Genomic DNA, 26,947 nt, shown 5'->3' on the forward strand with positions numbered 1-26,947 from the left:
TTCTGAGTGGAAAGCAAATGTCTTCACCACTAGGTCAGCATGCCACTCATGTACATTGAACAAACCTTGTACATTGAACAAACCTTGTAAGTATAACAGACTGATCAGGAAAAGGACAATTGTTGCAGTACTTGCAGGCTACTTCTGCCAACTGCCGGCTGCCTACAATTTGGCGGTTTGAATCCACCAGTCTCAGCCTTCCATCCTTCCGCGAACCCAGTCTGTTGGGGACAACGTGCTGATTCTGTAAACCGCTTAGAGAGGACTGTAAAGCCGTCTGCTGCACGAATCCCAGCGACCGATTAGGTCCCACAGAGTGGGCCTTCTCCGGGTCCCGTCAACTAAACAATGTCGTTTGGCGGGCCCCAGGGGAAGAGCCTTCTCTGTGGTGGCCCCGACTCTCTGGAACCAGCTCCCCCCAGAGATTAGAACTGCCCCCTCCCTCCTTGCCTTTCGTAAACTCGTCAAAACCCACCTTTGTCGACAGGCATGGGGGAACTGAGATATCTCCCCCGGGCCTATACAATTTATGTATGGTATGTTTGTACATATGTCTGGTTTTTAAAATATTTTAAATTGTAAATTATTAGATTTGTTATGAACTGTTTTATTGTGTTGTGAGCCGCCCCGAGTCTACGGAGAGGGGCGGCATACAAATCTAATAAATGAATGAATGAATGAATAAATAAATAATTGTCAAGCAGTATATATGGTAAGTCTACTGTTATTGTGCATCCAGGCCTTCCCATCTGCTTTCCAAAATAGGCTAACAGACAAGTGTTGCATTTCCACTGACATTTCAGATTGATGAGAATCCCTTATCACCATTAAGGTCAAACCAACACACTTGACAGGCCCTTTGACTCTGGAAAGCTCCAATCAGCTTACAGAAAGCTGGATTTTTCTGTAAGTCGTCTATTTTAATTCATCCTGGCTTTGCAAGAACCTGCACACAGCCCTGTGCTTCCATATGCTGTCTGGGAGCAAACCAATACCTGTATTTCCAATTTAAGAGTCCACAGTGGCAATTCCACTGGACCTAAACCAGACTACAAATCAACAGCCTCCAACACAGGAATAAATCTAGTGATCGTCATTGCTCTACACTCAGCTTGTAAGTGACATTTTCTGGAAGATATACAATGACCTATTCTCATCTCAGAGACAAAAAGAAAGAGAAAGAAAGAAAGACTTTAGTTTAACGTCTAGTTTAAATGACAAGGAATTTAGTTTCTATTGTATTCTTCTCAAACTCTTATACTCAAAAGACAATTGGAACAAGGCTTATTATTTATGGCTAGCTTAGAGCAGATGACCCTGAGGGAGATACAAGGACCTTCAAGATTACGTCTGCAAAATCACTTGGATGCTGGCCAAATCTGTCAGGCAGCTCCAGGTCTGACTCACAGCCATCTGGACATGCTGAGATTTATCCACTTATAAGCTCAAGAGTTTTCATTAAGTTCATTCTTTGGCCCGGATAAAACCAACCGCTGTACGAGGTGGTACTATTTCTTGGTGTAAATAGTAAAACCATTTGCCAGATCATGTTATGGGGTTCGACTGATGAAATAAAATATTGTATCCAGTGGTTCACATTTCACAGTATGGTGACACCGAACTGGGTGTCGCCTGACTTGATGACAGGGGAGAGTCAATATCCTGAAGTTCTGTCTTACCACATATTCATCCTCATAGCCCTCTTCCTCAGTCTCGCCAGTGTTTGGATCGCAATCTTTCACTGTGAATTTCATCATGCAGCTGAAAGTGCAAGCCACTGCAAAGAGGACAAAACAGATGTCACACCACTGCGAACTTTAGAAATAATTGTTCTTCCTCGCTTACCACTTAGGCCAGGGGTGTTAAAACCAAGGCCCGGGGGCCGGATCATGCCCGTCAGGTACTTAGATCTGGCTGCCCTAGAAACAGTGAAGTGCTTCGGCCAACGAAAATGAGTTCCCGAGCTCTGTTTTTGGCTGCCATGGCCTCCTGCAACCTTCCGCCGGTGAAAAGGGAGCTAGGGAGGGCCGTACAGAGCCCTCCTGGGCTCCGTTTTCACTGGGGGAGGATTGCAGGAGGCCATGGCAGGTGAAAACAGAGCTCAGGAGCCTGTTTTCACTGGCAGAACACTTGGGCCCTCACAGGCGACCTTGACACAAGTGACGTCGAGCTGGCCACGCCCCCTGGCCATGCCCCCCCAAGTCACAACCCTGATGCGGCCCTCAATGAAATTGAGTGCGACACCCCTGACCTAGGCCTATTCTGTTCCCATTTATGTAAAAAAAAAACCACCCATTGTGAAGTGATCTTTGCTTGTAAAATGATCTGTGTTTTCTACAGACACAGTAGTGATCAAATTACCATCTCTTTTTGAGTTTATTGAAAAGTGTGCAAAAACATTGAACTATCTCATTTAGAGTGAGTTTTCTTTTTCTTTTTTAAGATTAACCCTTGGTTTTTGAAATGAGTTTTTAAAAATTCAACATCGGATGGAAGCTGACCAAACAGAGATTCAAACTCTGGAAATAAGGAGGGAATTTTCTCATGGCGAGAGCGATCAACCAGTGGAACAGCTTGCCTGCGGAGGTTGTGAACGCTCCATCACTTGAAACTTTCAAGAGGAGATAAAACTTATCGGGAAAGACTTAATGAACTCAATCTTTATAGTCTGGTGGACAGAAAGGAAAGGGGGGACATGATCGAAATATTTAAATATGTTAAAGGGTTAAATAAGATTCAGGAGGGAAGTGTTTTTAATAGGAAAGTGAACACAAGAACAAGGGGACACAATCTGAGGTTAGTTGGGGTCAGAAGTAACGTGAGAAAATATTATTTTACTGAAAGAGTAGTAGATGCTTGGAACAAACTTCCAGCAGACGTGGTTGGTAAATCCACAGTAACTGAATTTAAACATGCCTGGGATAAACATGTATCCATCCTAAGATAAAATACAGGAAATAGTACAAGGGCAGTCTAGATGGACCATGAGGTCTTTTTCTGCCGTCAATCTTCTATGTTTCTATAAGATTGGACTGCTATTTGTCCAAAATGGTATAGGGACTCCTGCCTGAGCAGGGGGTTGGACTAGATGACCTACAAGATCCCTTCCAACTCTAAATAAATAAATAAATAAATGGATCTAGCTATGGCTACACCCACCCCTACATATTAAGTAGGGTTGAGTAAATTAAGAGAAAAGAGAAAACATGGTGTTACCTGCTGTGGGATCCTCTTCAGGCAAAGCAATCAACGTGTAACAAGTACCAGGCTGATTGTAGAGCAAGCTTTTGGCAGGTATATAAGCAATGACCTCATATCCCTCCGTTGGCTCCATCTGCACTGTGACATTTTCCAGAATCTGATCATTCAGTGTATTTGTGCAGTCAAACTATCAGAAAAAAAGCGAAAACACATCAGAAGATAAAACAAGACTTCCAGGATTAGGAAACCGAGGGTTAATTTTTCTTTAAAAAAGAAGCAAGCAAAGTTTGCCTGCAGGTAGTCCTCAACTTATAATGGTTCACTTAGTGATCATTTGAAGTTACAAGGGCATTGAAAAAAGTGACTTATGATTGTTTTTCACACTTATAACCATTACAGCATCCCTTTAGTCACGTGATCAAAATTCAGACTCTTGGCAACTGACTCATATTTATGACGGTTGCAGTGTCATCTTTCACGACCTTCTGACACGCAAAGTCAGTGGGGAAGTCAGATTTACTCAACAACTTCATTGCCAATTTAACAATGGCAGGGATTCACTTAATAGATGTAAGCAAGAAAGTTCAAATTCACTTAACAAACGTCTCACTTAGAAACATAAATTTGGGAATCAATTGTAGTTGTAAGTCAAAGACTACCTGTATATAGTCTGTGCAACTTCCAAAATGATCTTTTATGGCATTAAATATATTCAGCTGAAAGTCCTCACTTTACAAGTTTTTTCTAGAATGCAGTTTCCAGGAGAAGATACATTTCTTCAGTATAACTGATAATTGCAAGTGTGCAATTTGCGGTATAAGTGAACAAATGTTCTAATGAAGTTTAATAATATTTTCAGAATGATATCTGAAAACTCTGTGGGACCTTATCGGTATCTTCATTTGAATAATGCTAAAAGTTTCAGTCGCTTTAGTAGAACCACTGCAGTGAAAGGAATTCTACTTATTGAAGCCTCCAGGTACCACAAAGCTATGAAAAGAACTTCTGCTTGTCAACTGGTTTAATCCTCTTGGCCTAGCATGCTTATTACAATCAATATAATTTCAGACACTCAATATTTATTAGCTGAACGGAAGAAGGGCACATTTCCTTAGGTATATCTTAATAATAATAATAATAATAATAATAATAATAATAATAATAATAATAATATATTAGATTTGTATGCCGCCCCTCTCTGAAGACTTGGGGTGGCTCACAACAATAATAAAAACAATATTACAGCGAAACAAATCTAATATTAAAAAGAAGCATATAAAACCCTATCATATTTAAAACCAAACAACACATACATACCAAACATAAAATATAAAAAAGCCTGGGGGAAGGTGTCTCGACTCCCCCATGCCTGGCGATATAGGTGGGTCTTGAGTAGTTTACAAAAGACAAGAAGGGTGGGGGCAGTTCTAACCTCCGGGGGGAGTTGGTTCCAGAGGGCCGGGGCCGCCACAGAGAAGGCTCTTCCCCTGGGGCCCGCCAAACGATATTGCTTGGTTGACAGGACCCGGAGAAGGCCAACTCTGTGGGACCTTATCGGTATCTTCATTTGAATAATGCTAAAAGTTTCAGTCGCTTTAGTAGAAACACTGCAGTGAAAGGAATTCTACTTATTGAAGCCTCCGGGTACCACAAAGCTATGAAAAGAACTTCGGCTTGTCAACTGGTTTAATCCTCCGGTCACGGTTTTAACCTATCAAGCTAAAGGACATCTTCAGACTCTAGAAAGCGTTAATGCTAAAGAGTGAATACGATCTGAGAAGTCATACAATATTGTATAGCCCCTTTGCTTCAGGACAGCAAGGAAGATTGATAGCCTTTGTTTCCATTTTTAATTAAATTTACTCCCTTTTCTTAACATCTGGTTTAACAACTCTGGACATACTGTGTTTGGAGATAAACAGGATATGAGGAAATAAACCAGAGTTTAAAAATAAGATTGCTTTTTCCTAAACCCTACTCTTTCCTTGGATCAGGGGTGAAATTTATTTTATTTATTATTTATTTTTATTTTATTTTATTATTTAGATTTGTATGCTACTTAATTAATTAGATTTGTATGCTACTTAATTAATTAGATTTGAATTAGATTTGAAATGCTACTGGTTTGGCTACTGGTTTGGCTCAGATCGGGCATATCGGTAGCAGCGGGCGCCAGTGGTTCGGAGAACCGGTAGCAATGGCAGCATGAGGTTCCGCCTACCCGCCTAGACGTCGCCATTTCCCTCTTTTTAACCCTCTGTGTGCAAGCCTTCTGCGCATGCACAGAGGGTGGAAATGTGCACGTAATGGGGGCACGTATGTGAGTGAGGCCAGTGCATGCGCGCAAAACACATGTTTTTGAACCAGTAAGGGAAGGTAGGTAGATTTCACCACTGCCTTGGATGATTCAAGTGACCATATTTAGATGAAAACAAAACAGAATTATTTTCAATCTTTCCTTTAGAGATGCACTGGAGAATTACTGTGAGCCTCAGTTTTATTCCTATAACATTAACTGGTTGTGCAATGTTACAATCAGATAATAAAAAAGAACACCAAAGTGCAAAAAAATGCACACAGGTTAGCTAAAGAAATAATTAATTTATTGATATTATACCAAAAACTATTCAGTACAATATATGTACTTATATTCCAGTATATCAGTGAGATTAACTGTGCAAATGCTTTTTTTCAACACCACCTACCTGGAATACCATGTGATTGGAGAATGTGTGCTTTGTACAATAGATCACATATTCTGTTTCTAATTCTGTAAGTGCCTCTGGCTCAGGAGAGGACTTGAACAGTGGGCCAAGACCCTGGAACTCTGGAATAGCAGCCAATTGTTCTAAAAGAGAGTAAAAAAAACATACACGGGTTTTTGTTTAATATAATCACCATATTTCTATAGAGATAAGTGTAAAAGGAAAGTTTCCTGATTACATCTGGTAGGTTCAAGGTCAAAAGGTTTTTCCATATGACTAAATAGTAACTTAAAAAGAAAAACCATATTCCCAGGGAAGTTTGTTGAGGATCTGTCTCCAATATGAGCTGGCTTTACTAAGTTAACTCTTTCTGTGCTATTGTCATTACTGCATTATATACTCTTGAGGTAGTACATTGTGTTAATCTGCAAATAGTTATTAAAAAATTGAAGGTCTAGATTTGACTCTGATTCAAAGTAAGAAAACAATTAGAAAGCAGTTGGAGCAGTTATTAAACAAACTCTTAAGATCTAAAAGGACTTTGTTGACTGGGATTTTCTTTTGTTTGGGATTATCTGAATTTTCTTGTTTGAGTTACTCTTGATTTACGGCAATTATCTGGATAGCTCCCTTTTTCAGAAATGGTTTACCCTTGGCCTTCTTTCTAAGGTGAGAAAATGACTGTCCCAATGTCACTCAGCTGGCAGGATTAGAATTTAAATTTTGTAATTTTCGAGTATGGTGTCTTACCAAACTAGTTCTCCTATGGTTGGCAATTAGTAATGGGAGAAGGACTCTCCCCCCACTATGGGCTGAAATCTATATTAAATATAGACGTTCTTAACCAAGAAAAATAGGTAGAAATTCCTCATTTTAGAAGCTGAGTTCAGTATTTTTTGGCATCCTGCATGGGAAAAAATCTTCGAGCACTACATATAAACAAAAGTGATCAGCAGCAACGTGTTAAGTGAAATCCTGTCTCTGGAGTGCTGGATAACATCCAGATTCAAATTCCTACTCCATCGTGATCTCAAAGCATCCTTTTTCATCCCGCACCTTCCAGATCAAATGAAAGGCCTATCAAATGCAATAGTGAAGATGGAAGTTGTAATCCACTGCACCTGCAGGATTCTAGGTTTGGAGAAATCTGATTCAATGCCATAGATTTAGGTTAATTTCTCTCAGCCTCAGATCCCTTATCTATGAACTTGGAATAAAAACAAAAAAATTTATAAGGTGCGGTGGAAGGGGAGAAAAAAGACTTGCAATTTTGAAAACGCTTGTAAAGGAAGTAATCAAAAAGGTTGAATGCAGAACAAAACAATATCCTGCGTCATACTTTGTTTTATGCAACAATCAGGGCAAACAAACCTTGGAATATATCTTGTCGGGTTGTTGCTATTTTCTCTAACTGCTTCACTGCAGAGGTGGGAGTGTTTTCTGTGGAAAGGCAAAAAAAACATAATAGCATATAAATGGAGAAAACATGCTTGTGATCATTCAAAAAGGACAGCAAAAAGGATGGCAAATCCTCCCACAACAGTTTGTTTTTGCAGGTCGCTGATGGGAAAAAGGTGGCTAGAAAAATGGGAGATAATTGGAACTAGCAGCAGATCTGTGACACTAATAATGCAAAAAGGTTAATGGTAAAATGTAAATCACATGGCAATGGAAGGGGAAATTAAGTGCTCCCAGATGTCCAATAAAATGAAAAACAAACAGTTCATAACTTCACAGATGTTAGTGCCAAAATTTTCTCCTCTTAAATCAAACCCAAAACATTTTGGTAAGAATTAAAAAGCTGGATTTCATGCTGGACCAGGAAAATGGCTTTTCTTTCTAAGATAACAACCGTGGTGGCGTTTTGGTTAGAATGCAGTACTGCAGACTAACATACTGCCCACTCCAAGAGTTCGATTCTGAGCGGCTCAAGGTTGACTCAGCCTTCTATACTTCCGAGGATGGTTAAATAAGGATCCATATTGTTGGGGGCAATAGGCTGACTCTGTGAAACTACTTAGAGAGCGCTGTAAAGTACTGTCAAGCGGTATATAAGTCTAAGTGCTATTGCTATTGCTTCCTCTTACCTGCTCTTTGTTCAATGATGGGAGCAGTTGCCAAGGGGACGGACTTGAGGTCAAAGGGTTTTTCAGAGGGGTCCAGAGTATATTGATGCAGAGCCCTCTCTAGGCCAGGGATAGATACTGTCAATCCTGCAAAAGAGAAATATTGAGTCCATGCAAAATGCAAGAAACTAGGCAGGTCTTTGCCAACTTCTAAATCAGAGCACAGGCAATTAGCTTCTTCTTGTGATTCCCTATGGTTCGTTCTATTGAAAGAGCTTGGGGTTTTACCAGTTGAAACCCTCCACCTCACCCCCAGCCCAGCTTCATTTCTTGTGTCTGATTTCCAAATGCAGTGACATCTATTTGTTTAGCCTAATGAATGTGGGTATTTCAAGCATATCCTCCAAAGATTACTTCTGGAAACCTCGAATCCCTAGAGGAGAAGCAACATCTGTAATACATCTGTTTCCATTTAAGGCTTAAACACGGGGGATAAGGAGGCTCTGCCATGCAGCAAAGTGGAGTCTGCTCAGACAGCAAATGTTATGTTACTACCAAAGAGGAACAGAGCTGGAAATTAATGTGCCCCTCTCCTTTGCTCTTTATACTGTGTTAGCCATGTCTGTTAACCCACAGGCATTCAAAAAGAACCATCAATGTCATCAGCCAAAGGAAAACTTCCAGCCAGCAGGCATCTGAATTCCAAATGTTGCCCTAAGCCAGGAGTAGGCAATGTTGGCTCTTCTATGACATGTGGACTTCAACTCCCAGAATTCCTCAGCTAGCATGATTGGCTCAGGAATTCTGGGAGTTGAAGTCCACAAGTCATGGAAGAACCAACTTTACCTATCCCTGCCCTAAGCCAAAATGTACCAGCTCCTGAGAGATAAATAGGGATAGGAAATCATTCTTTCACTCTGGCCTTATTCCTTTTCCAGCCCTGAAGAAGAAATTGGTGTCTGTGTCTTAAATGTGTAAACTGAGGTCACTCAACGGAGGGGATGAACCGCATAGATTATGAAGTGAAGGCATTCGCTCTGCTCAATGAGATGCTCAGCAAAGATGAGAACGATGATCACATGGGTGAATGCTTATCTCATCCGTATAATGGGAGAAGGAATGATGGAAAATGAGGAATAGACGCTGCCCAAAATACACAAAATAGGAGTCCCTCTCAGACCTATGGTAACGCTATAAGACATTCCTATCTATCTCCTGGCTAAATGGCTGATGCAACATTTGAGCTTCCTGGTCCAACCCTCAAACAGAATGGAGATTGGCCTAAAGAATTGATTCCAAGGAGAAATATTCTCGCCTATGGCCGACTAATAACATCTTCTACTGTCTCTCAGACATCACTGGAGCTTCAGGGAGATGAAGATGATTGGGTTTGTTCCCTTAGGTAGTTGGAATTGTTATTCCATCAAAATCTTTGGTTAGTCAGAGTTGTTTGGAATTGGGTGGCCTGGAAATTTAATTAAATAACCAAATCAATAGAGATGATTTAAGGCTTGACCTCAAAACTCACACAATAATGTTGGGATGACAAGAAGATACTATTACTTACTAGTTGGGATATGGCATATTACAAAAAAAAAGCAGATTGGGTGCATAAAACTTGAAAAGTATTCAAGGCAGTAAATAAAAATAAAGGGTTTTTTTTTTTGCATTATTCCAGGGTTTGGATAGAGGAAAATACTCCAGTGTATGCCTTTCTTTCTAGTCTGAATGCAGGCACTTTATAACTTTATGAGGTCTGAGCAAACTATATCAGAATGTTTTTAGCTCTTAAGCTAAATTTAAAGTTTCTGTTTTTAAATAGGTTTAAAGTTTGACAGTTTCCACCATACCGAAAGATCATGATTTACAAATTTTTACTCTGAGATTCATGTTGTAAACTTGAGGGGATTTAACAATTTTCAACATTTATTTGTTTTATCATGTGTCAAGTTCCATCAATATGAGTAACTTATTTTTTTAAAAAAAAACAAGGAATAATGAACTTAAATACCATTCAGAATGTAGCCAGCATTGAGGGCCTTTTGCTTCTGCTCCAATACACTTAAGTAGAAGGTAGCCCTGTCTCTGACTTCGTTGTCATCATCCATCACACACCTAAAGTTCAAAAAAAAAAAAGAGAAGGTTCTGCTCAATTGGAGGAACGTATATTTCCTTAGCCCCCTCCCTTCCATCTATAACATTAAATCAATGTAATCAGGAAACATAACATGACACATTACACAACAACAGGATAAGAATGTGTGCAGGTAATTTTGTTTTCTTACATAAAAGTGGGACAAGATACTTGGTACCTGCAAGGGAAGGAAGGTAGAGGCCCTAGTTAATTTGCACCTGTTGGAGCTGACCCGATCTCCCTTGGGTAGACTGTGGAGGTGCTGTGGCTGCCATAACTTTGAAACTGGGTCATCATAGCATCTGGGGAGTTTGTGGTAACTTTGACCAGTTGCTAAGTGATTGGTTATATATCTTATATCTCCCATGCGTAGATTTACGCATGCGTTGCCGGAGCTAAACGCACCAAGGGAGAGCTCTCCCATATGAAGAAGTAAAAGTGAAAGTTGGCCCTCAACAACCCTCTCTAGCTTGCTGGAAGTGGATTGAGAGGAGAGTGAACTGAACAAGCTGTCGAAAAACTTTATCAGAAAGAGTTAAAAGTTGAAGCAAGTAACTTTTTTTTTACGTGTTTCTGTGAAGAAGTGAGAACAAAGGGAAGATGGCGTCTACTGAGGAATTGGAGGGGAAAATGGATTCGTTGCTAAAAGGTTTTGCTGATATGGGCAAACTCCTCCAAGAAATGAAAAAGGATTTATCTGCACTGGGAACTGGAATGGCTCAATATGTCCCAGTGATATGGAATCTAATATCTCTAGTGACTTATTGTCACTTCAATTTTTACTAACTTTACATTTCTTACATAACATCTTTACATTTTCCAAATTTTCCATGTGGGCAAACTGCTGTGGCCAAGCTCACCTTTTCAGTAACACTACGATGCTTGGTAGCATTTCCTCATTCTGAGCCCCAAATTTAGCCAGAGCACTCACTGCACCTACAAACAAATGAAAAAAGGTAGAAGGGGTGATTAATTGGAAAAGACAAGGAAGATATTTAGACATTTTATTTAGCTATTTGTATATGTTACTGCATCCAAATATGATTAGGAAAATGTTATTAAAACAGTTCGAAGGTTAAATAGATTTGACTACTTCTCTAAAGCTAACAGGTAGATTTCTTTAAAGTACTTGAGATATTCTTTCCCCCTAGGCCTTTACAATTCATGTATGGTATGTTTGTATGTATGTATGTTTGGTTTTACAATAAGGGTTTTTTAGTTGTTTTAGTATTGGATTTACATGCTGTTTTTGTTACTGTTGTTAGCCGCCCCGAGTCTACGGAGAGGGGCGGCCTACAAATCCAATAAATAAAATAAAATAAATAATAAAATTTGAATATGTCTTAGTACCTGATTCCCATTCAGCTCAATTAGCAATTCTCCCAACCCGTTCAACTATTTTCTACGTGTGAATGAAATTAAGAAGAAATTAAGTAAAATGTGTTTATTCCAAAATGTTGCCCAGCGATAAAAGAATTTGATTGCTACAACTGTTTTTTATAATAAATTGGTTTTTATTACGGGGTTTTTAGTTTTAGATATTATATTAGACTTCTTATTGTTTTGTATCTTTTTGTATTTGTATTACATTATTTTGTAAGCCGCCCTAAGTCCTTCAGGATTGGGCGGCATAGAGGTTGAATGAATGAATCAATCAATCAATCCAAAATCCCTTATTTTGCTTTGCAAGCAGATGGTCTAATTTCCCGTTTCAGAATCTCCCAAGCATGACCATAAAACATCCTTGCTCAGGGACACCGGAAAGCTGCTACCGGTTAGAAATGATGATGGGGAAAAACAGTAGACCAATAACCCAGCCAGGTTTTCCAACATTCTTACGGCATTTTTTTTCTTTCCTAGAGCACATACCTGCCCTGACTTCTTCATGTTCCAAGACGACTCTGTTGTAAATGAAACGAATATATTTGGAAGGATTGTTGGTCTTTGGCCCTTCCTGGCCCAGCAAGTGGAGAATTCGGGTAGCCAGGACAGTGAATTCACAATCCTCAATGAACTCGCATAGGTGGGAGAGGCCGGTTTCCTTGCTTTCAGCATTTTCTTCTATGATACTGATGATACATTCCACAATGGCTCGTTTGTAATCAAAGCCACCCTAAGTAGTAAGGAGAATGGATCAGAATGACAGATTAGGCTTTTCTTCCTCACTTGCTAGCTCATAAGTTTATAAAGAAGACACATCTAGGCAAGCCCTGACCAAAATCTGTACAAACTCATGTTTGTTTGTTTTTTGTTAGCTAGTTAGTTAATTAATTAATTAAATTTGTATGCTGCCCATTCCCGAGGAAATCATGTTCTAGGCTGTTTTTGCTATGACTTGGTCTTATGATAAAAGGGTACTACAAGAATTACATAGAAGAACGTCTGAACAAGATACTGTGGATCAATTTGTATTCTTATCCTTGGAAGCATTTACATCTCTGTCCTGCTTTTCAATAAAGATCTCCACTCTCTCAACTCTTTTGTCTGCAAATGACTGGTGAAAAGTAAACAAAATCTAACTCTGCTGGGTAGTCCCAGAAAATTGGCCTGTTAGTACACAAAATTAAAGTTCCTACCAAACATTGATTGGCTGCTAATTTTTAATTCAGGTTTGATCATTGTATTTTTCTTTGTACAATCTTTGTGTCAGGCTGAAGACATTTTATTTGGAGTGTTAGTACAGGGTACATGTGCGTTAGGGTTTGCCATTATAAACTGCATATTATAAACTGTACCAAACTTGTACTGTCACTTTAAATGTTACAGTTGCTACTGTAAAACTGTACTGTCACTCAAAGAGTTAACTTGTACTTGAAGAGTTAATATTCAAGGCTGTTTCATCACTTCCTCATTGAAGCTATAAAAGCTCATTATTTTGCTCGGTCATTTCCTTTACTTTTGCCTGAGACAAAGCTTCGTATTAGCTTCGTGCTTGTATTTAGCTTCGTGCTTTATCTATGTTGTGTTTAAGCTTCGTGCTTGTATAAGCTTTGTGCTTTTATCTATATTGTATTTTGCTTTGTGCTCTAATCTTGTAATTGCTCAGTGCGTATTATTCTGTATTTGCTTCGTGCTTATTCTGGATTGTTTATATTTTGTTTATATGTAAATAATACTTATTTAACTAAGTCTGTGTCTTGGCTTTATCACACATCCACGCTCTGTAAAATTCTCTGCTTGGTGTTGTTGAAGGTTTCATAGCCTTGCTAACCGAGACAAGCCAACATGGAGTCTTTGGACTGCTACACTTTATGCTATTTTACAATATATTCTTAGCTGAGGGAATTTTTGGGGGGGGAGTTGGGGGTAGTTGCATGAGGGATGTCTGCATGTAGCCATAACAAATTCCTTCAAGATGGTCAAGGTCATTCCTTGTCTTTGCTCTTCTGCACCTGCATGAAAGGAGATGGGAGTTTCTGCCAAGTTGGCAGATGAAGTTTGGTCAATGTGATAGACTTGGGGGTCTGGGGACAAAGACTTGAACTTTCAACTGGGTGGAGAAACACTTGGGACCTCAGATTTGGGTTTCTTCTGAACCCTGACACTTTGCCCATTTCTTACTGCACTTTGCTTCATGTCTTTGTAAATAGGCACTGATTTCTTCTTTTTCTACAGCTTGGGGAACTGTCCTTCACTGTGTGCAAATATGCTTCTTAGGAAATGAAATGAAATTTCTGGAAATGGGCCTAAAACTTCTGCTACAGGCACAATCCTATATGCTAAACATTTGTATGTTCAGGCTGAGATCATCTATTAAACAATGGAACAATGTCGTTTGGCGGGATCCAGGGGAAGAGCCTTCTCTGTGGCGGCCCTGACCCTCTGGAACCAGCTCCCCCTGGAGATTAGAACTGCCCCCACCCTCCTTGCCTTTTGTAAACTCCTTAAAACCCACCTCTGCCGTCAGGCATGGGGGAATTGAGACATCTCCCCCGGGCCTATGCAGTTTATGCATGGTATGTTTGTGTGTATGTTTTTGCTTTTTAATAAGGGGTTTTTAGTGACTTTTAAATTATTAGATTTGTTGTATATTGTTTATTGTTGTTGTGAGCCTTCCCGAGTCTGCGGAGAGTGGCGGCATACAAATCTAATAAATAATAATAATAATAATTATTATTACTTATCAGAAGATCATTGGCAGCATATCTACCGGTGAAATATATAGTGGTGCAAATTTGGTCTAGCCACCTCTGACTCTATAGGTGCAGAAACCTTGATTTGTCACAGGCATCAGGAACACTGACTGAAAAAGAGTGGTTCCTGTTTTGGCTATAACCTTTTACAATTGAAAACTGCTCTGTTACAACTTCTGTTTAAATTTCAAAGCAAGCAAATAAAAAAAGGACAGATCTGGTTTTTCCGCACAACAAAGAGAAACATAGAAACATAGAAGATTGATGGCTGAAAAAGACCTCATGGTCCATCTAGTCTGCCCTTATACTATTTCCTGTATTTTATCTTAGGATGGATATATGTTTATCCCAGGCATGTTTAAATTCAGTTACTGTTGATTTACTGATCACGTCTGCTGGAAGTTTGTTCCAAGCATCTACTACTCTTTCAGTAAAATAATATTTTCTCACATTACTTCTGATCTTTCCCCCAACTAACCTCGGATTGTATCCCCTTGTTCTTGTGTTCACTTTCCTATTAAAAACACTTCCCTCCTGAACTTTATTTCACCCTTTAACATATTTAAATGTTTCGATCATGTCCCCACTTTCTCTTCTGTCCTCCAGACTATACAGATTGAGTTCATTAAGTCTTTCCTGATACGTTTTTTGCTTAAGACCTTCCACCATTCTTGTAGCCCGTCTTTGGACCCGTTCAATTTTATCAATATCTTTTTGTAGGTGAGGTCTCCAGAACTGAACACAGTATTCCAAATGGGGTCTCACCAGCGCTCCATACAGCGGGATCACAATCTCCCTCTTCCTGCTTGTTATACCTCTAGCTATGCAGCCAAGCATTCTACTTGCTTTCCGTACCGTCTGACTGCACTGTTCAAGAGTCAAGAACAATGACAGCATCTCAAGCAGCCAAGCTTACCTCCTCACGCAGCATTGTGAAGAGGAAACTCATAAGGACCGCATGCTTGCGTGGATATTTTTGACAGAGGGCGCTGATAGCTTGAACCACCACAACCTAGACGAAATCGAGGAATTAAAGAAGAAGCATGAACAACTAGAATTGTCCCCATCAGCCATTCCATCCCACAGCATGAAGGCCTAAAAGAAGTAATTTAGGCGATGAAGGCCTAAAAGAAGTAATTTTCCCATGCCTTGAACTCATCTGAGATTTCAGACATGAACGAGGAGATCTGCTTCATGAGGCGGTCAATGCTACTTTCACTGCCAGTTTTCAGTAGGGTTGTGATGGCCAAGGTAGCAATGCTGCGATTGGAGTCGGTCACAAGATTCTCCAAGTCAAGGTTACAGGCAGTCACAGCTGACGGGTGCTTCATTGCAACCTAATAAAGGGAAAACAAAGTAGAATTTACCTCATGCAAATCAGGTGACCTTGACATCATTGATATACAATTAAATGTACATAAATTAAATGTGAATGAGCCAGATACAACTATGTCTAGCTATTTGCTCCTAATTCCCTCATACACTTTGCTTGCTTCTCGCTCATTCAGTCTTCATCTCTTCAATCCTATTTTTTTCCTGATAAGTTTTATGCTTAAGACCTTCCACCATTTTTGTAGCCCGTCTTTGGACCCGTTCAATTTTATCAATATCTTTTTGTAGGTGAGGTCTCCAGAACTGGACACAGTATTCCAAATGGGGTCTCACCAGCATTCTATACAGCGGGATCACAATCTCCCTCTTCCTGCTTGTTATACCTCTAGCTGTGCAGCTATGCAGTTTCCACTAATCCAGATTCTTCTCCTTTTTAGTAAAATTACAGTTTACTCACCAGAATCTTCAATCAAAGTTTGATCCTGGGATATTTTGGGGGGAGGGGGGGGAGGAATCTACCTCTTTTTTAAAAAAATTGAAATGCAGGAGCCAGCCTGCCTATATTTGGAAAAATAAGATTTGCTAAGTATCCCAAGAAGATAGTGAAGTACAGTGGTACCTCAAGATACGAACCCCTCGTCTTACGAACAACTCGTGATACGAACCCGGGGTTCAGAAAAAATTTGCCTTTTCTTACGAACTTTTTTCGAGTTACGAACGCCAAACCCGAACTTCCGGGTTCGGCGTTCGGAGGCTCCTAGGAAGCCGCCCGGCTGTTTTAAAAGGTGACAGCCGGGCTGGGGGGCTTCCCAGCAACCTCCCGAACCCCGAACTCTTGCCGAACTTCCGGGTTTGGGGTTGGGGGGTGGTGCTGGGAAGCCCCCCAGCCCGGCTGTCACCTTTTAAAACAGCCGGGGGGGGCTTCCCAGCAGCCTCCCGAAGCCGAACGCGGAAGTTCGGGTTTGGCGTTTGGCTTCGGGAAGCTGCTGGGGAGCCGCCCGGCTGTTTTAAAAGGTCACAGCTGGGCTGGGGCGCTTGCCAGCAGCCCCGACTCCCCGCCGCTCACCCATGGCCGGCAGAAGATCGCTCTTGCCTGGCTTCCCCGCGAGGCATCAGGTCAGCATTCTGTGCGGATGGGCGGCGGGGAAGCCGGCGGCTGTGGCAGCTGCTGCAGGAGGCTTTCCCCCTCCTCGTCCGCCGCCCGCCCGCCCAGAATGCTGACCTGATGCCTCGTGTGAAGCCGGGCAAGAGCAATCTTCTGCCGGCCATGGGCGAGCTACAATAGGCTTTCACGTCCTTCGCCCGTGCCTGGCGGGAGGTGAAGAGTGCTTTGCCCAGTGCAAAGTTGACAGCAAGCAGCTCCGCAGTCGCCAAAGGAGGCTTAACCGCACCCCTCTGTCCCACCCATCGCCCGTGGCTGGCATAACCTCCTCCTGCCTATCCCCGCTCTTCTGCTGGCCACGGGCGATGGGTGGGACAGAGGGGTGTGGTTAAGCCTCCTTCGGCGACTGCGGAACTGCGCGGCTTTGCCTTTTGCTGGGAGGGCAAGTGAAGCGCCGGATCTCCTGCCTTTTGCCCAGCCAAACCCCCAAATGTCTCCGCTGTAGCAGCTGCTACAATAGACTTCCACGCCTTTCGTCCGTGCCTGGCGGGAGGTGAAGAGTGCTTTGCCCAGTGCAAAGTTGACAGCAAGCAGCTCCGCAGTCGCCAAAGGAGGCTTAACCCCACCCCTCTGTCCCACCCATCGCCCGTGGCCGGCATAACCTCCTCCTGCCTATCCCCGCTCTTCTGCTGGCCACGGGCGATGGGTGGGACAGAGGGGTGTGGTTAAGCCTCCTTCGGCGACTGCAGAACTGCGCGGCTTTGCCTTTTGCTGGGAGGGCAAGTGAAGCGCCGGATCTCCTGCCTTTTGCCCAGCCAAACCCCCAAATGTCTCCGCTGTAGCAGCTGCTACAATAGATTTCCACGCCTTTCGTCCGTGCCTGGCGGGAGGTGAAGAGTGCTTTGCCCAGTGCAAAGTTGACAGCAAGCAGCTCCGCAGTCGCCAAAGGAGGCTTAACCCCACCCCTCTGTCCCACCCATCGCCCGTGGTCGGCATAACCTCCTCCTGCCTATCCCCGCTCTTCTGCTGGCCACGGGCGATGGGTGGGACAGAGGGGTGGGGTTAAGCCTCCTTTGGCGACTGCGGAGCTGCTTGCTGTCGACTTTGCACTGGGCAAAGCACTCTTCACCTCCCAGAACCCCACCCCTCTGTCCCACCCATCGCCCGTATCCGGCATAACTTCCTCCTGCCTGTCCCCGCTCTGGCAGAAGAGCAGGGGCAGGCAGGAGGCAGTCTTTAACATGCCGCAGAGGCTCTGGAGCGCCGCCTGGTCTTCGCAGCACTGGCTTTCGCCCTTGTTGCGTTCGCGAGCTTTCATTCCCAGGAAGCTCTCCGAGCTCGGGAAGGATCCCACGGTCAGTCGGCTGCGGGCGGGAGGAAGGCGAATGCGGTCAGGAGGCTGGGAGGGAGGCGGAGAAAGGGATCAATGTAAAAGCGCTGGGCTGGGAACGTCTTTGGCCAATTAGCTCCTGGAGCGTGGAGGCTGCCTCCCTCCTCCTCCCGTATTCCGCCTCCCTTCCCTTTGAGTCATTGCAGCCGGACAGTAACTGTCTACCCAATCCACCCATGAGGCTCCCTCTGGGCAGTCTGCACTGTCTCTCTCCCCCCCCCGTCTCCCCCCTCCTCTACCCACCCCCGAACGATCTGAATGCCGGCAGCAATGAGGCAAAAGGGGTGAGTTTTCTGCTTGCACGCATTAATCGCTTTCCCATTGATTCCTATGGGAAACATTGTTTCATCTTACGAACTTTTCACCTTACGAACCTCGTCCCAGAACCAATTAAGTTCGTATCATGAGGTATCACTGTATAAGAAAATTAAGCTTCCCTCATGAAGAGAATTTCATAGGTAAACAGAAAGCAAGGATTCATCTTCTGATCTACCTACATTGCCACATGGACAGACATTGGGCCTCAGATGAGAAACTTAGAATAACCAGCAGCCAGAGATGCTTGGATTCCAAACTGAGTCTTCAGAAAGCAATCACTAACAGCTAAAGCTCTAGCTTTCAGGTTCCATTTCTTTGATCCATCTTACCTTGTTGAGGGTTCGGACGGCTGCATAGCGAAGAGCTGCTTTGGGTGAACTACAGAACAACTGCAACACTAGGAAAGGTAACATTGATAAGACATTAATCTCACCGTTTCATAAAAGGACGATTCAGATCCATTATTAGCAGCCTCATTATATAAAGATACCAGGGAAATGGGAAAATTATGCAGAAAAGAATGTCTTATATCATTCAAAATGGCTCCAAAGAAGGAATACTTTTACGTCTTACTTTAAATAATTTATAAACTATCCACTGGGGATTACAAGTAGTATCTGCTTCAGTTCCTTCTTTGTTTCCCTCATTAAGCTTCTTTCCTCTTTCAAAAAACCTTTTTTTTTACTATATTACAAGATCAGGCCCTTTTACTGAGACAGTTAGATGGAGGTAATATACTACACACACACACATTTTCCCATAGAGCAACAGTGAGGTACTCTATGAGTTGTCACTATATTGATACTACTATGCAATACAGTCCAACATCTTGTTGCTTATATCCTAAGATTTTTATTAATATTGATCGTTTCTTCATTGCTTATTTGACCCCTATGACAATCATTAAATGTCGTACCACATGATTCTTGACAAATATATTTTATTTTATGTACGCTGAGAGCATATGCACCAAGACAAATTCCTTGTGTGTCCAATCACACTTGGCAAATAAAATTCTATTCTATTCTATTCTATCTAAACATGAAGCAACATGGCTGAAAGTTTTAGTAACCTTACATAAACACAGTAACAAAGTTCATTTTTCATCCAGTAAAACTTCATCTAGAATTAATTAGCCAAACCAAAACATGTCAAGTAACCCAGCAAACCTTAGGCATGAAATAATTTTAAAAAAAGAGATGTCACTATTACCAGATACAGCAGGTGCTAGTTCCTTAGCAGTGCATTCAGGCAGGTTAACAATGGCTGATGCAGCTTCATAGACCACCATCTCATGCTTGTTCCTTAAGCAGTTTTCAATGAAATCAAACAGTGGACTATCCCGGCTAGGAAAAAGAAATAAACAAACAAAAACCCCAAGAAAAATAAATATTAGATTCAAACATCCCTTATTTAAACACTTGGATCGCATTTAAACACCGATGACTGGTTCTTTTTCCTGTGATCCAAGTTCAGTTTATAAATATTGGGTTGAAATTGCTGTACAAACCCCAGAATTCTTTAAATTTAAACAGACCATTGCAGATTATAAAGTATTACTAAATCGTCAATAATTCATCCTGCCCAATCTTGGTTTGAGAGAATACAAGTTGAAGAAAATTAACAGATTGCTAATACAGTATCTTTGCTAATATATCTGTAATGTTTTAAGGACATATCAACAGAGACAGTGGATTATGCAATTGTGGCTTTATTGGAGGCCAAAAAAATACAATATGGTACAGAATAAGCATTTGGACATGTGTAGTTGGGGTGTAGTTTGGATATGAGGTTGATGAGAACATGTATTGGACTAGAAGTCATGGTCTCCCAGTTTCTAGCCTGGTGCCTTTAAGCAGTTAACTGGCTCTTTAGACCAGGGGGGTCAAACTGGCAGTTCACAGGCCGCATGTGTCATACTCAGGCCATACCCATCCCAGTTCCATGGAGGGAAAAAACATCGTGAAACATCATGTGACAGCAACATGCCGTCAACAAAATAAAACAGTTCATGACAAATCTAAATTATAATTTAAAATATTAAAAAAAACCCATTTACTAAGCAAACATACATAAAAACAAACATACCATGCATAAATTGTATATGCCCGGGGGAGATGTCTCAGTTCCCCCATGCCTGACGACAAAGGTGGGTTTTAAGGAGCTTACGAAAGGCAAGGAGAGTAGGGGCAGTTCTAATCTCTGGGGGGAGTTGGTTCCAGAAAGTCGGGGCCGCCACAGAGAAGGCTCTTCCCCTGCGGCCCGCCAACCGACATTGTTTAGTTCCAGCACGCACGTGATTTTCGGCCTTTTGGAGGGTGGATTAGACAGATTCATGGATGCCAGGTGTATCGGTGGTTATTGAAACGGATGTCCATGTTGGTTGAGGCAGGCAGGATTCCCTTGGGTACCATTTGTTGGGGGTCAGTGGAAAGGGAAGGTCTTGCCTTCTCTTTCTGCTCAAGATCCCCATGGACAATTGGTGGGACACTGTGTGACACAGAATGCTGGACTCGATGGGCTTTGGCCTGATTCAGCATGACTCTTCTTATGTTCTTATTATGTAAGCCATTTTCACCCCCCTTCCAGGTTTCAGAAACCCTCCTGAAGCTTGAGGATGGAGAAAGCGGCTTAACAGGAAGTCTGGAGGCTTCACTGAGACCTGTGTGCATACTGGGGGGGGGGGGGGGGGGATTGTGCACATAGGGGGAAAGGCATTGCATTATGGCTGTGGGTGCACGCACACCCTTTTGGCACCTGAGCCAAAAAAGGTTCACCATCACTGCTACAGACCTTCATACATACATCATATTTTGAAGACAGAGAGATGTCCCTTTCTTACCCTCCAGCTTCTTCTTCAAGCAGTTTACTGGCGACTCGAATCATCATGCAATAGGCAAAAGGGGACTTCAACCCATGACGCATGAACTTGTTTAGCATCTTGTTGACAGCCAAGCGATCGTTCTTACGGATGTGGTACAGCAAGCCAAGAGCATGATACTGGAACAAGGTAGCAAAGTAAGATAATCTGTCAACTTTGTTTCCATATTTGTACACATAAATTCATCAAACCACACAGCATTATACACTCTTATAAAAAATCTTACTTGGACCATGATATTGTCACTAGATGCTGCCTCTTGAGCTTCATTCACCCAACGTTTGACTATATCAAAACTCGTCTTTAGAAGGTGCTGTAAAGGAAGAAGGCCAGAGAACATATCAAGAAGTTGCTTCAAATGTCAAACAGAAACAGTGCAATTGGCATAAAATAGTCATCCCCCCCCCCCAAATTAGAAGTTTAGTAGCCAGGAATTGCATTACATCATCATTTTTCTATTCTCTCTCTCTCTCATCTAAAATAGGGACAGTTTATGCCTTTAAAATAATTTAGCAAAACCACACAGCCACATCCTTGCCTTTTCCAAACAAAAATATTTCTCCATCAGTTAAGAATGGCCATTCTACTATTTACAGAATCGACAAAGAACTATTCATCTGTCAATTCTTTCAGGTGAAGTTTTCTGTCATAATTTTCACCTTTTTTTTTGGAAAAAAAGTGTCCTGTTGGACAATGAGCACTCCTATTTCATAAGTTCTGCAAGCACTTACGTACCAAAGACGACACCAAGGCAGAGCTGGACACACTGGGAACCTTGTCGACGATTGCCTGCTTCATGTAGCGCTCAATAGATTGCAGCATGGTGGTCTGCAGGGAAGAGAGAGCACGGAGGGATGGTTGGAAAGGACATAGAAGAGCATCTGCCCAGACTCTCAAGAATGGACAAAGACCATAGTGAAGGAGCAAACAATGCAGGAGAAAGACAGGGAAAACCCATGAAGAAGAAAACAAAGGAAGATGCAGATAATGATGGGAAAGAAGAAAAAAATGACAAAGATAGCAAAAGATACAAAAGTGTCATACGTACGTCTGTAATTTGACAGAGCGCTCGCACAGCAGGGCCTCTATAGTTGTCATCCTTTCCTGTCATATCTTTTGTTAAGCTGGACAAAAATGGAATAGAGATGTTAATCTTCTCATCGTTCCTATCACCCATCTCCTCCTACTTATGACTATATGATTAACTTGTTGCTTGTATCCTTACAATTTATATTAATATTGTTTCCTGATTGCTTATTTGTGACAAACATTAAGTGTTGTACTTCATGATTCTTGGCAAATGTATCTTTTCTTTCATGTACACTGAGAGCATATGGACCAAAGACAAACTCCTTGTGTGTCCTATCACACTTGGCCAATAAAGAATTCTATTCTATTCTATTCTATTCTATTCTATTCTATGTTTTTAATAGGAAAGTGAACACAAGAACAATGGGGTTAGTTGGGGGAAAGATCAGAAGCAATGTGAGAAAATATTATTTGACTGAAAGAGTAGTAGATGCTTGGAACAAACTTCCAGCAGACGTGGTTGGTAAATCCACAGTAACTGAATTTAAACATGCCTGGGATAAACATATATCCATCCTAAGATAAAATACAGGAAATAGTATAAGGGCAGACTAGATGGACCATGAGGTCTTTTTCTGCCGTCAATCTTCTATGTTTCTATTCTATTTCTGTTATAGTATTACAGGTAGTCCCCGACTTACGATGGGGATCCATTCCCACGGCCTGTCGTAAGCCGAGTTTGGTATAAGTCGGAATATTCCAATTTACATGAATATTCCAATTTACACCGCGGCGGCGGCAGCTTCTTCAAGGAACCAACAGCTGGTCCTTTTTGGAGCTGCGTTGCTGCAGCCTCTGAGGCTGCTGCCGCCGCCTCCATTCAGGCGAGGAGATCTACGTGATGGGCAGCCTCGGAGGCTACAGCAACACAGCGCCGATAAGGACCGGCTGTTGGTACCTTGAAGCCACCGCCGTCTCTGTTCGGGCGAGGGGATCTGCGCGGGGTCTCTGAAGCCACCGCCCACTGCGGAGATCCCTTCGCCTGAATGTAGGAGGCGGCGGCAGCAGTGGCTTCAAAGCTGTTCCCAGGTTGTCGTAATGACGAAATGTCGTATTTTGGGGACAACGTAACCCAGGGACTACCTGTATGTATTTACTTATATTTATATTTAAATTTATATATTTAGTATTATGTATGTATTTAGGGTAACAGAATACCCTATGCAACTAGACTTACAATCCTAGGTTTAGAAAGCTTATAACTACATCGCCTTAAGCACATTCTAAGCATAGCCCGTAAAATAATCTGTCCTTCCTGTCAATGACTACTTCAGCTTCAACCACAACAGATACAAACTTAAAGTAAACCGCTCCAAACTCACCTGCAGAAAATACATCTTTAGTAACCAAGTAGTTAATGCATGGAACTCACTACTTGACTCTGAACTATCATCACCTAAAACCCAAATCTTTACCCTTAGACTATCCACTGTTGACTTCTCTCAATTCCTAAGAGGTCAGTAGGGGGCATGTATAAGTGTACCAACGTGCCTTCCGTCCCCTGTCCTAATGTTTCTCTCTTACTGGTATCAAGTATATAATATCTTTGTATACTACCAATACGTACTTGACTAAACAAACAAACAAATTCTATCAGGTGTTAGACTCCAAGAATTGGCTTCCCTGGGCATCTGAATTGGAATATAATGTCTTTCAATACATAGGTGTTGTGTACATCACACAGACATACACAATGCATATTATCAATATAATATTTCAATGTATAAACACTGAGAGAGTGAGATCAGATCCACCCATTGCACTAAATCATTAACCCTGCTTTATAGATCCCAGTAGTTGGGTGTGTAGCACATGCTAATACAAGTGAAACAACACACACGTGTATGTAACACACATATGCACGCAGAATTATTGTTGAATAACATTGGCATGCATCACTTTTAATATTCTGAATATGGTTAATGTACTAACCTTACTTCCTTATCATTATTATTAATTATAAATAATATAATTAATAAGCAAAACATTTGGGAAGAGAGGAGAGAGTATCAAAACATATCTTGCTGTATGTGTTTGGATAACTCAAACCAATTAAGTGGTGAGGACTTTTTATATAAACATTTCAATAGCTTTTTAAAGCTACCATTTATTTTTACTTGCTAATGACTCATTTCGTTATCTCTGTTTAGTACTGCTGCTCCTCCCCCACAGGTTATATGATTGAAATGTTGTAAATGTTTGATTGAGTCAAGAAGAGAATTACCTGCTTGTTACTATAATGACATCTTCCGAAATGCTAGACATCTCTTTGATGGTCAGGTAACACATTCTGCGGAGAGTTGGCTAGCACAGAGAACAAACCACAGAGAACAAACTTAGAATGCACAAATATTGACAAGACGTACAGAGTGGCCAATATTGCAGGGAAAGATGAGCTCCCTATATATTTTGCATCTGGATGACACAAATCAAACCTGAGAAGGTGCATAGGAAACAAGAAGTAGGAAATATTTTGTCCAGAGACGCAGGGCATGTGCAAATGGAGCCTGGCATCAAGCCATCCTGAGAACATGTTGTCATCCCAACAGTGACATCAATCCCTAGTGAGCTCAGCATATTGCCAAGGCCACCCTTTCAGAGGCCCAGCAGAGCTCTGACTAGACTAGAGGCGAGCCAGCTACGAAAGCCAGAGGGGGGCAACATCAGTCCCTCTTGAAGGGCTTGTAACTGAAAGATTACGCAAGGGGGAAAGAAAGGGAATGGGTTATCTCCAAAGGAAAACGGGGCCTCTATAGCGCAAAAAAGTCAAATTGGAAAATAAGGTATGTTTAGAAGCATAGGTTCACGGACTAAACAAAAAACAGAACTACCCGTGTTTTCCCCAAAATAAGGCCCTGTCTTTTTTTTTTTTTTGGAACCCTGAAATAATCACTTGGCTTTATTGCCATGCACTCAAAAGCCTGATTCGGCTTATTAGCAATAGCAGTCTTTGGAGAGAGGGATGGCATACAAATCTAAATAATAATAATAATAAAAATAGAAGCAGCTAGAGAAATTAGTGAAATACGAAGATCTAAAAATCGAGCTGCAACGACTCTGGCATAAGCCAGTGAAAGTGGTCCCAGTGGTTCTTGGCATGCTGGGCACAGTGCCAAAGGATCTCAGCGGACATTTGAAAACCACTGGAACTGACAAAATTTCCACCTGTCAATTGCAAAAGGCCGCTTCACTGGGATCGGCAAACATAATTCGCCGCTACATCACGCAGTCTTAGGTGCTTGGGAAGCGCCCGACTGATGATGAAATACGAAATCCAACATAGTGATCTCGTTTGCTGTGTTGTATTGACATAATAATGATAATAATAATAATAATGATGATGATGATGATGATAATAATAATAATAATAATAATAATAATAATAATAATTTAGACTGATATACCGCTTCATAGTGCTTTTACAGCCCTCTCTAAGCAGTTTATAGAACCAGCATATTGCCCCCAACAATGTGGATCCTCATTTTACCCACCTCGGAAGGATGGAAGGCTAAGTCAACCTTGAGCCGGTGGTGAGATTTGAACTGCTGAATTACAGCTAGCAATCAGCTGAAGTAAACTGCAGTGCTGCACTCTAACCACTGCACCACCCCGATTCTTTTAATTATCAGGGAATGTCTTATTTTGGGGGAAACAGGGTAAAAACACAGGCTTATGGAAAGAAGAATAATAGACATACAGCAATAAAAAAACTATTGTCAATAGGTATACGTTAACTGTGAGATAAGAGAAAAGCATCACCTATAAAAAGTATAAACACTGTAGATGTACTAGAATAAGTTTCAAATAGACTTACAAGTTAGTTTTCTACGAAAGTGTTTAATTAGTGTTTAAGCAACAAACTGATCATACTTGGGAACAAAAGCTTATCCTGTACATGTGTGTAATTTTCTCTCCATAAGAACCCATCACAATGGAACTTCCAAACAGAGTCCCTGCATCCTCTTTCCAGCCTAAGTAAGTGTCAAAATGCACAATGAAAGACTTACATCATTAGACTGGAACAGTTTTGTCATTGCAAAGAACGATTCGGTGGCTTCCATCACACCAAGATGCTCTCCCTAGAATGGAAAGAAAAACACACATCTATTAGTATTTTATTTATTTATTTATTTATTTATTATTTAGATTTGTATGCCGCCCCTCTCCGCAGACTTGGGGCGGCTCACAACAAAATAAAACAATTCATGACAAATCTAAATTATAGTTTAAAATATTTTAAAAAACCCATTTGCTAAGCAAACATACATACAAACATACCATGCATAAATTGTATATGCCCGGGGGAGATGTCTCAGTTCCCCCATGCCTGACGACAAAGATAGGTTTTAAGGAGCTTACGAAAGGCAAGGAGAGTAGGGGCAGTTCTAATCTCTGGGGGAGTTGGTTCCAGAGAGTCGGGGCCGCCACAGAGAAGGCTCTTCCCCTGGGGCCCGCCAACCGACATTGTTTAGTTGACGGGACCTGGAGAAGGCCCACTCTGTGGGATCTAAGTGCCTGCAAGTGGAAGACTTAGCCAAGAGAGGCTCAAGACTAGAATTAACCCAGCTGAGAGGAAAAGTTAGTGAGAGTCGATGA

General features: G+C 41.6%; 1 protein-coding gene across 1 annotated transcript in view; it reads right to left on the reverse strand.

Moving 5' to 3' along the window:
- COPG1 (COPI coat complex subunit gamma 1) overlaps positions 1 to 26,947 on the reverse strand; it is a 37,550-nt gene that overhangs the window by 4,122 nt on the left and 6,481 nt on the right. The window contains exons 4-21 of the mRNA XM_070738401.1: positions 26,359 to 26,430; positions 24,576 to 24,655; positions 22,311 to 22,386; positions 21,998 to 22,090; positions 21,489 to 21,575; positions 21,224 to 21,381; positions 19,594 to 19,727; positions 18,711 to 18,778; positions 15,388 to 15,576; positions 15,156 to 15,251; positions 11,976 to 12,219; positions 10,967 to 11,042; positions 9,984 to 10,087; positions 7,994 to 8,119; positions 7,278 to 7,346; positions 5,907 to 6,049; positions 3,217 to 3,388; positions 1,680 to 1,777 (exon numbers count right to left, since the gene is read on the reverse strand). Coding sequence (XP_070594502.1) covers positions 1,680 to 1,777; positions 3,217 to 3,388; positions 5,907 to 6,049; positions 7,278 to 7,346; positions 7,994 to 8,119; positions 9,984 to 10,087; positions 10,967 to 11,042; positions 11,976 to 12,219; positions 15,156 to 15,251; positions 15,388 to 15,576; positions 18,711 to 18,778; positions 19,594 to 19,727; positions 21,224 to 21,381; positions 21,489 to 21,575; positions 21,998 to 22,090; positions 22,311 to 22,386; positions 24,576 to 24,655; positions 26,359 to 26,430 — 2,085 coding nt within the window. The remainder of the gene's footprint in view (positions 1 to 1,679; positions 1,778 to 3,216; positions 3,389 to 5,906; positions 6,050 to 7,277; positions 7,347 to 7,993; positions 8,120 to 9,983; positions 10,088 to 10,966; positions 11,043 to 11,975; positions 12,220 to 15,155; positions 15,252 to 15,387; positions 15,577 to 18,710; positions 18,779 to 19,593; positions 19,728 to 21,223; positions 21,382 to 21,488; positions 21,576 to 21,997; positions 22,091 to 22,310; positions 22,387 to 24,575; positions 24,656 to 26,358; positions 26,431 to 26,947) is intronic.

The sequence above is a fragment of the Erythrolamprus reginae genome, chromosome 2 (genome assembly GCF_031021105.1).
Source record: "Erythrolamprus reginae isolate rEryReg1 chromosome 2, rEryReg1.hap1, whole genome shotgun sequence".
In the NCBI taxonomy this organism is placed as follows: Eukaryota; Metazoa; Chordata; class Lepidosauria; order Squamata; family Dipsadidae; genus Erythrolamprus; species Erythrolamprus reginae.